The following is a 13,376-nucleotide window of genomic DNA, read 5'->3' as shown; positions in this document are numbered from 1 at the left end:
TTGAGTGACTGGTGATGTGCATAGGAAGGGAAAGCACATAGAACAAGTAATCTTATCCGCTTGTGACTTTGTCCAGAGGATGAAGTGCTGGGTATTTCAGAGTGCTAGATTACTGTTAGGCTCATTTTGTGAGGTAGATTCATGAAGCCGTAGGTTGGAGTAGACTCACGCTTCCATGTCATTGGTGCAGACAGCCGAATGGCATGTGGCGAAATGAGACTTCTGATACTCGGGAATCACAGGATTAGGAGGGCAGATGAACAAGAAAATGGCAATTCGGGGCAGCACATGGAGGAAGGCAGAGGAATCACAGGCATATTTACAAGGATGAATGCATAGTTTGATCTGAATCCAATAACCGTTCATTAGCTTACTTCATCTGATAGTTAATCTAGGAGATGATTAGCAGAGGATTAACCGGAAAGAGTGAGGGTAGGTAGGATCAGAGGGTTATCATGATGGCGCACAGAAGGTGGAGAACTCCAAACAGCAGATGAACTTTTGAGGCTCAATAGCAAGATACTAGTGTGTCTCTAACTAGGCCTTATTAGTCCTAGTGAGATGATGTCACTGAGGCAGACTAAAAATCCAACGTGAATCACAGCTGTCACGGGTGTGTCAGAGGTGACAGTCGCCCTGCAGTTGGTTGCAGGAGATCTCTACATTTGGCATTACAGACTTCTTAGATGAGAGGCTTTCTCTCTAGGACCTGGTGGTTACCTCCCTCTGTCTAATTAGCTCTCTGGCCTGGGTGTATAAATACCTGGTGTGTCTGAGAGGGAGGTACCGGCGATATTTATTACTACTTGTGAAGGCTTAGCAAGAGCAGTACTTCATCCTCTCTGGAGCTTTAGGCCGTGTGCACATTTGGGGTCATCTAAAGCTAAGCAACTTCCCCGTTTGTCTACCCTTGTTGTCTATAGAGTTTAGTGGAGATCGACTAGTGCTCATCTCCTCCCATCCCTAGCCTTAGCCATACACCAGGGAAAGTCAGGGCGAGGCACGCGTGCGATGATTGCTGAAGAGGCAATATAGGGAAGGTAGTTGAGACAGGGTGACACTAGACCAGACTAGGAGGACTCCATTTCCCCCTTTCCCTAGTATCTGGGCTCCCTTTCCCTCTTATCTCTGTGTTGCACTAAGTCTTTCCCACACCTGGCTTGACAACAGCAAAGGTCGGGTGCCAAAGGGGAAGGGGGCAGTGCCCATCCCAGAGCAATTATATTATACATGAAGGCATTGTCTGACTTTCTTGCATTGCTTCCGATACTACACTAAGACTGTGCGGTGCCAGTATCTGCATCGGTAACATTACTGACTGCAGGAGAGTCTTACACAGCACATAGAAGGTGAAGTGGGAGAAAGTGTGTACAGCAATATAGAGCTCTTAAGGCTGCATAGAAGTCTACAGATAGCGCTTTGTAGGTGGGAATGAGAGAGCTGAGGGACAGATACAACTTTGGCTCTTAGGAAATATAGTGTAGAGCCATATCGAGAGAGTTGTCAAGAAGTTCCGGAAACAATGGTAAAGATGGCTTCTGGGGGCTACAAATGCAAAATAGGGGTAGGTGTTGGGGACACCAGATCATTTTTTTTTTGTGTCCAGAAAATCCCTTTAGGCAGTAAAATTGCTGATAAAGTCCATCAACATGTACAATTCTTGCTAAAATACTTGCTAAAGTGTATTAAAGCTACGTGTAAATCAAGCCTCTTAGAAGTTGTTTTTTTCTTTCTAATTTTGCATTATTTATGACATTGTTTTTATGTTTTTCCCTACAAATTAGCATTCAGCATGTGTACGGAGCACAACATCCGCCTTTTGATCCAGTGCTGCACGGAACGTAAGTAGATATTTTCTTTTTAGTCCTTTCATCTTCTCTTCTATTAAAAATAGAACAAAAGGCAATGGGCAAGCTTTTAGCTCCATTTTTATGTATTATGGACAGTTGACCCACTTATTTGATTTTAGTTTTTATTTTTTCTCTTTTGCTAAGGATGAAATAAAAAAAATTGGATTTTTTGAAATGCAGAATTTATCATTAACTCTTTGTAAATGATAAGTTATTGATCTGGGGCATACTCCTACTTTAAGAATTCTTCTACTTTAGTCTTGGCATAGGATGTGAACAGTTCAATGGCTAGATGCACTGGAGCTAGCAGGCTTCTTGATTTTTTAGATTTTGGTCACATGCCAAACATGAACATAAAAGACATTGGTCCAAGCTTTATTATTAGAAAGAGGGAAATGCTAGAGGAGGAGAATAATCAGTAGTTTTATCCAATGGTGGCTCTATAACTGAGGAGCAGCTCCATAGCTAATAAAAATGGCTGCTGCTACTTGGTACTGCTTATATTTTGCAAGAAATCGCGAACGCCTCCAGTGTTTTCCTGAAGCGTCGTCTTCAAAAACAATGCGGGTACGCTAGCGTCTAATAGATACCATGTACATTTACACATGGTTTACGTAAAGCATTTATTTTACAATAATTTGTTGGTGTTTTTTTATTTTTTTATTTTGCATTTCTAAAGTTTTATAACAAAGTCTATGACGAAAAAAAAAACGCCATACCCAGAGGATGCTAAAAATCATCTGCAGATGACAAAAAACACTGTTGACTTTTCTATAGTTTTTCATATAATTTAAAGCAACATTTAGCTGCTGTGTTATCGACCTACAAAAATCCATTAAAAACGTTGTGAAAAACTGCACTGTGTGAATTTAGCATAAAGGTAGTTTCTTGCGGTGTAGGGGGAAGAGGTGACAATTTGCTAATGTTCACTTGTAGATCAGGCTTCACTTGTACTGAATGCCCACCTTTTTTAAAGGGAATCTGTCAGCAGGTTTTTGCTAGCTAGTCTGAGAGCAGCCTGATGTAGGCAAAGAGAAGCTGAACCCAACGATGGATCACTTAGATTACTGGGTGCTGCCGATCTGACCCTATCAGAGCTTTTAGATTTAGCAGCAGAGCTGAGTAAGCTAACCCCGCCCACACCAGGCTCTCTTTGTACATAGTCCATAGACAGTGAGCTGCTAATTATCACAGTAGGGGGCTTGTCGATCTAGCATGCACGCGCTGCTGTGTCCCAGTAAGGATAAGTTACTGGTGCTAAAATAATAATTGCAAGTAAATAAAACCACTGAGCTTGATAAGAGACACCGCTGAAATCTGTGTTTTAACCCCTACAGCATGCGGTCTTCAGATTACATTGCAAAAACCTGCTGAGAGATACCCTTTAAAAATCAGTGGACCAATGCATGTACAGTTTTTCACACATATCATATGAAAGTGCAACATACACTAGTTTGAAAGGGGCGAGATTTATCTAACAATAGGATCAGGGAAAAACAAAACACTCTAAATCAAATTAAAAAACCAGTATGGAACTAGGGGGACTAGGAAATGGATTATTTTTTGGAATGGGAAATCCTTGGTCTTTAGCTGGTGAAAGACAGACGAGTTTTGCCATGTTCATCTTAATAGAAGCTTATTCCCCTGTCCTCCAATCTTGCCAGTCCCGTCATCTCACACTGGCGTGCCATGCAAACAGATATAACACCAGGTTGTGGACATGCGTTAGACAATCATGGCTACTTTCTTTCATAAATAATGCCACCCTTGACCATGGGTTTTGTGTGGGATTCCAACTCTATTCCATTCTCTCCAACGGGGCTGGGATGCAATGCAAGACACCACCTATGGTCAGGGGTGGCGCTGTGTCCAAAATAATAAAACAGCCATGTTTTTCTAACTTTACTTGTCTCTTCATAAAAGAGTTGACTAATTTGAGACAAAGATAAATTAATTTAATTATTTTTTATGCTTAGTCACCTTTTATGAAAAACTCCAACTGAGCTTAAACCTGATCTTAACAGCTTCCAGACTGCGCATAGACTTTAAAGGTCTGGGAGGTCCGACTCCTACTCTGCAGTGATGGAATACGGCTGTCAGAGACTGCTGGAGTGCCCATAAAGAAGGCAAAGGTGGCTCATAGCACTAAACAAGCAGTAATAGAAAGCGCTGACCGCACTTCCGCCTTCATTCACAGCGATCATATGATTGCTGTGTATAGAGAGGGAGCATGAGCTGCGGAGTCCTAAGAGATCCTGACAGCTCTGCTATGTAGCCAGTAGGCTGCATTTCCCCTGAAACTGGGGCTGATATACCAGCCAAAGTTACAAGGGAAATAAGATGAAAGTTAAAATATATATTTACATTTTGAAAAGCTCCCCCGCCATCGTTTATCACCTTTATTGGGGGAACAATGTGCAGAATAAATGAAATTAATAAGTAGGTTAAAAAAAAGTGTCCGATATATCAAAATAATTGGTACAGGATGGTGAACAAATTTGTAAATGCATTTTAGTGTGTGATAAAATAAAAACTAGAAAAGCATACCCTTTTTTCTCCTATTTTCCCAATGATATCGCCCAATATAAAAAAAGAATATGACAGTGACATAAACATGGGATCCCATGTTTCACTAAAAAAAGGCACAGTACGGTATTTGACTATCAGAGCAAGGAAAAAAATTATAGCTCTTTTAAACCTGCATATACGGAAAAAAGCGTACAATGTTCCAGGTCAGAAAGGGTGTAAATGGCCTGGTCTTGAACTGGTTAATCTATTTATTTGGTTCTTACAGAATCGTATTGTACTAATAGAGAAACAGCTCAGTAGTAGTTTGAGTGAAGATTCTCACTTTAAAGGATCCTTAACACTTTCCCCCACTTTCTTAGACTGTTTGTCCATTAGTTGACAACCGCTCATCAATGGCCCCAATATTAAAAAAACAAGAAAACTAAGCAAAAACCTTCATTACTTGCCTCCCAAAATGGCTCCAGTTGCAGCACTGAAGAGTGTTTGTTCTACTTAGAAAAAAATGTCAAAATAGCTGTATACCCTTTCATAAAACGTTCCCTTAATTTCTGCCCATCTATCTCCCACTGTTGGGTAGTGCAGCTTCAGTAAGGCAGGGGTGACCAGAGATTGAGTGCACTTAGGGCAGGTGCAGACAATCCTATGTTCTCCATCTGACAAATCTGTGCGATTCTGGTAATCCGACGCTGATCGGACTTAGATAAGAGTGGGATCAGAGAATTTCAATAAAAATAAAGTTTCTCTTCCTTCTCCATGACTTCAGTCCATGAATATCACACTGCACTTGGATGTCATCCAAGTGAGGTCTGATGTTTTCACGGACCCATCGACATGAATGGATGAATGCCGTTCAATTATTGGAGGCAAATCATGCATGCTTCGATTATTTATTGATTTATTCCTTGGACCACTCTGTCTGAGGAAAAATTTGGACATGTGCACAGCCTTTTTGAATTATATTGGTCCGAGTGAGGTCTGATGTTTTGATGGATCACACTCAGAGCGAAACTACTGTCGTCTACGTGAGTCTTTAAAGAGGTGGTCCACTACATTGTATAATGCCCCCATTGATTTACACAACTAAGTATTTTTGTAAATACATACATACTGCTGCCATATGTGCCTGTGAGTGGCACTATCGCTGCTCGCTCAGTCCTGATCACGTGACCCCCGCTGACATCTGTTAATGTCACGTCAGCTTCCGGATTTCCTGGATTCCCCCAGGCGTGACCCAGTGACGCGCTCCCCCTGACTGACTGGGCTGTGGGCGGGGTTTCACCGCACGTCACAGCCCATTATCCAGCGAGCACTTTCCCTCTCCTCTGCTTTCATTGGCCACAGCGCGCGCTGGGTACTGGGCTGTGACGTGCACAGCCCAGTCAGTCAGGGGGGTGCGCGTCACTGGGTCATGCCTGGGGGAATCCAGGAAATCCAGAAGTAGACTAGACATCCAACAACTGCAGCCTGAGGTCACGTGATGCGGACTAAGCGGTCAGCGATAGCGCCGCGCACAGACACATATGGCAACAAGAGGTATTTACAAGGTTTAAACCAATGGGCACATTATACAGTGTAGTGGAGCACCTCTTTAAACTCGTGAGCACTAAAGTAAATGCACCAGCTTCATCAGGACTACGTGATCTGTATAATAATGTATACAGTTTGTATTGTGAGCTCTGGAGTTTCAATGTCTACAAAAGAGAAAAAAATGGCTGCCAGTGACGATTCCTGGGTCAGTTTGAGCAATTTGATTGTTTTTACCTCCTCTCCATGGTCATCATGCTGTCAGCTTTGAATTACTTGTTTCCATTTTGTGAAATCAGTGGAAAGAGAAATTTGATTTATATTAACAGCTATTAAATATTTTATGGAAGGGATTGAAAATGTTAGATACCTTGTTGTAAGCGTGAGTGATTTTTATCTCCCAGGAATTGGAAATGCGCTGAGAAAACTGCCGTTAAATACATTCTGAATAATAATCTCATGGTGTCGCTGTCATTTTTCATTTTTTATTTTCCCACAGTATGTGATCTTGTAAGACGTTCGCTATCCGCTACCTCTCAGCAACTTACCGGGGTGGCTTACTATACATTTTTCTGATCAATAAAGTGAATATGAGTTTACTTTATTTCACCTGGAAGTGGGGTTCATTTTGTATTTACTTATCGATCTGAAGGTTTCTTTTCGAACCGTAATGACAGGACAAAAATGTACAAGGCCAGCGAGTATATTGACAGTGTAAAGAAGTAGGGCGGTCATATCTAGAAAACCCCACACCCAGTTCCATGTGTGCCATGAGAAGAATAATGTAGTTTGACATTATACTAAGCTGAACTTTTTAGTAAATCTACCATTATTACTTCATGTGGCAGAGTTCCTTAATCTCATATATGTGCATGTAATGTAGTGTGCATGTGGTTATATAGTCGCCTACTGCCGCTTTCTCTGGGATCCAGCGCCGGTCTGCTCCTCTTCTCAGTGACGTCACCGCACTTCAGACTATGTGGCTCACTCTATGTCCAAGCTGGAAGTCTCTTTACAATATAAGCTTATGGAGCCTCATGGTGACATTCCATAAACTTGCATTGTAACAGTCACTTCCAGGACCCGCAGAGCGCAGCGTGACCAGGAGAGTCTAAAAAGCCATGACGTCAGCGGCGGTAGGTCAGTATGTAAACACATAGATACTACATTACATGCACATATACACAGATTTATGAAAAAAATGAGTGATTCTTTAAATCATTTTTACTCTAGACCACACATTATTATATTATTATTTGGCCCACAACGCCAGCACCCTTCCCATTATTCTGTATGGAGGACTATGTGGGGTCCATTATTCTGTATGGAGGATTATGTGGGGCCATTATAGTGTATAGAGGACTACGTGGGGCCCATTATTCTGTATGGAGGACTATGTGGGGTCCATTATTCTGTATGGAGGACTATGTGGGGTCCATTATTCTGTATGGAGGACTATGTGGGGTCCATTATTCTGTATGGAGGACTATGTGGGGTCCATTATTCTGTATGGAGGACTATGTGGGGTCCATTATTCTGTATGGAGGACTATGTGGGGTCCATTATGCTGTATGGAGGACTATGTGGGGTCCATTATTCTGTATGGAGGACTATGTGGGGTCCATTATTCTGTATGGAGGACTATGTGGGGCCATTATAGTGTATAGAGGACTATGTGGGGCCCATTATTCTGTATGGAGGACTACGTGGGGTCCATTATTCTGTATGGAGGACTATGTGGGGTCCATTATTCTGTATGGAGGACTACGTGGGGTCCATTATTCTGTATGGAGGACTACGTGGGGTCCATTATTCTGTATGGAGGACTACGTGGGGTCCATTATTCTGTATGGAGGACTACGTGGGGCCCATTATTCTGTATGGAGGACTATGTGGGGTCCATTATTCTGTATGGAGGACTATGTGGGGTCCATTATTCTGTATGGAGGATTATGTGGGGCCATTATAGTGTATAGAGGACTACGTGGGGCCATTATAGTGTATAGAGGACTATGTGGTGCCATTATTCTGTGTGGAGGACTATGTGTGGTCCATTATTCTGTATGGAGGACTATGTGGGGTCCATTATTCTGTATGGAGGACTATGTGGGGTCCATTATTCTGTATGGAGGACTATGGGGGGTCCATTATGCTGTATGGAGGACTATGTGGGGTCCATTATTCTGTATGGAGGACTATGTGGGGTCCATTATTCTGTATGGAGGACTATGTGGGGCCATTATAGTGTATAGAGGACTATGTGGGGCCCATTATTCTGTATGGAGGACTACGTGGGGTCCATTATTCTGTATGGAGGACTATGTGGGGTCCATTATTCTGTATGGAGGACTACGTGGGGTCCATTATTCTGTATGGAGGACTACGTGGGGTCCATTATTCTGTATGGAGGACTACGTGGGGTCCATTATTCTGTATGGAGGACTACGTGGGGCCCATTATTCTGTATGGAGGACTATGTGGGGTCCATTATTCTGTATGGAGGACTATGTGGGGTCCATTATTCTGTATGGAGGATTATGTGGGGCCATTATAGTGTATAGAGGACTACGTGGGGCCCATTATTCTGTATGGAGGATTATGTGGGGCCATTATACTGTATGGAGGACTACGTGGGGTCCATTATTCTGTATGGAGGACTACGTGGGGCCATTATTCTGTATGGAGGACTATGTGGGGTCCATTATTCTGTATGGAGGACTATGTGGGGTCCATTATTCTGTATGGAGGACTATGTGGGGTCCATTATTCTGTATGGAGGATTATGTGGGGCCATTATAGTGTATAGAGGACTACGTGGGGCCCATTATTCTGTATGGAGGACTACGTGGGGCCATTATTCTGTATGGAGGACTATGTGGGGTCCATTATTCTGTATGGAGGACTATGTGGGGTCCATTATTCTGTATGGAGGACTATGTGGGGTCCATTATTCTGTATGGAGGACTATGTGGGGTCCATTATTCTGTATGGAGGACTATGTGGGGTCCATTATTCTGTATGGAGGACTATGGGGGGTCCATTATTCTGTATGGAGGACTATGTGGGGTCCATTATTCTGTATGGAGGACTATGTGGGGTCCATTATTCTGTATGGAGGACTATGTGGGGCCATTATAGTGTATAGAGGACTATGTGGGGCCCATTATTCTGTATGGAGGACTACGTGGGGTCCATTATTCTGTATGGAGGACTACGTGGGGTCCATTATTCTGTATGGAGGACTACGTGGGGCCCATTATTCTGTATGGAGGACTATGTGGGGTCCATTATTCTGTATGGAGGATTATGTGGGGCCATTATAGTGTATAGAGGACTACGTGGGGCCCATTATTCTGTATGGAGGACTACGTGGGGTCCATTATTCTGTATGGAGGACTACGTGGGGCCCATTATTCTGTATGGAGGACTACGTGGGGCCCATTATTCTGTATGGAGGACTACGTGGGGCCCATTATTCTGTATGGAGGACTACGTGGGGCCATTATTCTGTATGGAGGACTATGTGGGGTCCATTATTCTGTATGGAGGACTATGTGGGGTCCATTATTCTGTATGGAGGACTATGTGGGGTCCATTATTCTGTATGGAGGACTATGTGGGGTCCATTATTCTGTATGGAGGACTATGTGGGGTCCATTATTCTGTATGGAGGATTATGTGGGGCCATTATAGTGTATAGAGGACTACGTGGGGCCCATTATTCTGTATGGAGGACTACGTGGGGTCCATTATTCTGTATGGAGGACTACGTGGGGTCCATTATTCTGTATGGAGGACTACGTGGGGCCCATTATTCTGTATGGAGGACTATGTGGGGTCCACTATTCTGTATGGAGGATTATGTGGGGCCATTATAGTGTATAGAGGACTACGTGGGGCCCATTATTCTGTATGGAGGACTACGTGGGGTCCATTATTCTGTATGGATGACTATGTGGGGTCCATTATTCTGTATGGAGGACTATGTGGGGTCCACTATTCTGTATGGAGTACTATGTGGGGCCATTATAGTGTATAGAGGACTATGTGGGGCTCATTTTACTGTATGGAGGGCTGTGTGGGGATCACAGCTTGGTCATCATACTGCGTTGAGGTCACCATATTTTGCTCGGGCGGTACACTAGGGTCATCATACCATGCGTGTGGAAGGTACTGGGGAGGAATTCACTGTGGTGGTTTCATACGGTGTTTGGGAGGCACTTTTGTTGGCATCATACTTTATCTGTATTATGTATTAATGTTAAAGTTTTTCATACTTTATTACATATGTACATTAGGTCATTGGGCCGTATGCTTTTACTTCTCTTACATAACATATTATATTATTCCAGTATGCTCCATTTGTATTTACAGTATGTGTTTTATTTTATTCTAAGATCTATTAATTAAAATTTATTTTGTTTGTGGGACAACCCACTTTGTTTGTTTCTATATGAAAGGTTCATCGTTAAATTTGATAAGGTAAAACTTCCTCAATTGTAGACTTATTTTTTAAATAAATGTCAAGGTTGGCCCGCGACTTTGTCCAAGTTTTTTATTTTGGCCCTCTGTGTATTTGAGTTTGACATCCCTGCTCTAGACGAAGAGGATGCACCCTTGTCATTGCTCATATGAATGTCCATTCATATATTTTATTAGCCCCTAAATCTTCTTCTTTTTTTCCAAACTAAATAGCCTAAAGTTTGATAACCTGCATTGGTATTGTGGTTCTCCAGTTCTCTTAATAACCTTCTCTGCGCCCGATCTTGTGTTCATTGTGTACACTGGAGCTCAAAATTGTTCACAGTGTAAGTGTAGCCTGATTATTAACTTGCATGTGTTCTTGTCATGCCTCTTTTAAGGCATCCTGTGATTTTTATCCATCTTGGCAGCTGCTCCTTGGCACTAGTCACTAGAGTTTACTCTCCAGCAATACACACAAGTTTTTTTTATTGGCAGTTTTATCCAGTGTTTTACGATTTAGTACATAATTGTGCATTTTATTTCTTTGGCCCAGGTGCATGACCTTACATTAATCTATGTTCACCTTTTAATTGCCATTTCTTCGCCCAGATTGATCAAGCACCCCTTGATCACGCTCTTATATTAAATGATCCAACTTTGTGAAGATTACCTTAGAGGGTTTAGTATCATATGCAAAGATTGAAATTTCTAATCTGTATGCTCTCTACAAGGTCATTTAATAAATATATTATTAGAAGAGAGCCCGATACTGGCATAAAAGCCTGAATGAAAGTGTGTGTTGCGTTTACAAAATTAATGAGACTTGCTGCAATTTTTTTCCATTGCAAAAATAAATCCATAAGCAAATATTTATTAGGCTATGTGCGCACGTTCAGGATTTGAAGCAGAAATTTGTGCAGCGTTTCTGCATCTCCTTGGCAGGAAAAACGCTGCGGAAAAAACACGCGGTGTTGCCGCTTTTTTTAAGCGTTTTTGTACATCAATGAATGCTTTTTGGAGCTAAATAAAGTTATTTGGGACATTGATTTTACCCTTGGACTACCGCTAGAACTGGGGTGAGTATATTGGTTAATTTAAATGATTAAAGAATGTCTGTTGTATTTCAAATACTCTGTGTCTGTGTGGTTAACTCTTTACTTAATTTTAATTAGGTTTGGTGATGAAAGGGTCATCACCAAACAAAAGAGCTAGATGTTAGCCAATCCCACTCACCCAATATTCATTAGCATTCCTATTCATGTAATTTCTGGGGCAGCTGTGAGCTGCTATTTTTAGCCTAGGAAGGTGCCATCAGGCAAACCTGGTCCCTGGCTATTAACAGCTCACAGCTGTTTCGTTAGCCGCTATGTCCCCACGAACAGCAACAAGCAATGTTTTGGACACAGCGTTTTTTGCTGCGTCCAAAATGCGGTGTTCTAATGCCGCACTTTTGTTGTCGGTACATGTGAATCCACTGCATATAATGACACTTCAATCGGTCAAAATCTGCAGCGGAGACTAGCGTGTCCGCTACAGAAATTGAAATGCTGCGGGTGAGTTTGGGTACGTGGCCACGATCAGGAGCCGCTGCAGGTTTGACGCTGCGTGTTTATACAGTGTCAAACCCGCAGCATCCAGATGTTATATCATAGTGGATGAGATCTCTAGAAATCCCATGTCCACTATGCGTGCATCGGAGGCTGCGGATCACCCGTGGACACTGACATGTGGCGCGTCTTTCAGTACCGCAGCATGTCAAATTCTCTTGCGGAGTCGCTAGTTTCTGCAACAGAAATTTGACCACTAGAAAGTATTGAATGCGATAAATCCGCATGGTTCAGTTAACACATGCTGATTTACCTGTGTTCAATAGAATGCAACGTTTTGGACGCAGCAAAAATATGCGTACAAAGCGCTGCTATATCCGGAGCGTGGGCACAGAGGCTAAAATAAAAAAAAAATAAATAAAAAAAAGCGTGGGCTCCTGCATTTTATAACCAGCAGAAGGATGGGCTCCTGCGTTTTATAACCAGCAGAAGGAAAGTCAACCGCCGGGGGCTAATATTAGTAGCCGGGGAAGTGGCCATTAGCCAAAAATGTTCCCTGGCTATTAATATTAGCCCACTGCTGTTTGCTTAGCCATTACTGGCTAGATTACAGGGGGACCCCAGAAAAAAATTGACGTAGGGTCCCTCTATAAAATCTAAACAGACAGCCGCGGGCTGATATTAATAGCAAGGGAAGGAGCCATGGATACTAGCCCCCTCCACAGCTAATAATATCACCCCTCAGCAGACTCAGAAATGGCGCATCCATAAGATGTGCCAAATTTGGCGCTTAGCCTCCGCTCTTCCCACTGCCCTGTAGCAGTGGCGAGTGAGGCAATAGGGCTGGGGTTCACGTCAGCCTTGTATTGGCTTCTAACGTGAAGCCCAGGTTGGTAATGGCGGGCATCTACAAGACACCCCTATTACTAACTGCGTAGTAAAGTTGTCACTTCTTTTTCAATAAATACACGGCCAGAATAAAGTATTTTAATGAAATAAAAATACATACGGCTTTAAAAATTTTTTTATTGCATGCTCAGTCCCCGAATGACTCGTCTCCTGAAAAAAAAGTAAAATTAAAAAACAACCATATCCCTCACCTGTCCGCTGTCACGACGTAGTCCACTATTACCGCTGTCACGATTGTCCCTCGGCGATCCGGGTCACTTCTACAGCAGTGACATCAGCAATCACTGTAGAAGACAGCAATGTACACTGTCAAGGAGTGTAAAATCACTCCGGTCAGTGTACATGCTTCTGCAGGAATGAGGTCACTGGGGTTCATCAGCTGAAGATCAGATGATGAGCCCCGATGACCTCAGCGTGACCTCAGCACCAGTACTTGTGGGAACATTCTTCAGAATGTTCCCACGCAGCATCGGTGCCGTGAAGTGAGGTCACGTGAGCTCTCAGCTGATCTTCAGCTGAGAGCTCACATTGACCGCAGGTTCTGGCAGCGCAG

The 13,376-nt window shown here is 42.8% G+C and overlaps 1 protein-coding gene across 1 annotated transcript in view; it reads left to right on the top strand.

Annotated features, from left to right (window-relative positions):
* The window catches only part of TBC1D22A (TBC1 domain family member 22A), a 585,912-nt gene that overhangs the window by 19,223 nt on the left and 553,313 nt on the right, over nucleotides 1-13,376 (top strand). The window contains exon 2 of the mRNA XM_073652139.1: nucleotides 1,785-1,841. Within this exon, the coding sequence (XP_073508240.1) occupies nucleotides 1,785-1,841 (57 nt within the window). The remainder of the gene's footprint in view (nucleotides 1-1,784; nucleotides 1,842-13,376) is intronic.

This window comes from Phyllobates terribilis, unplaced genomic scaffold (assembly GCF_046119375.1).
Source record: "Phyllobates terribilis strain yellow unplaced genomic scaffold, ASM4611937v1 Scaffold_11__3_contigs__length_659146591, whole genome shotgun sequence".
NCBI classification, from domain to species: Eukaryota; Metazoa; Chordata; class Amphibia; order Anura; family Dendrobatidae; genus Phyllobates; species Phyllobates terribilis.
The sequence above is the reverse complement of the archived record's forward strand: the minus strand, read 5'-3'. Positions and strand labels throughout refer to the sequence as shown.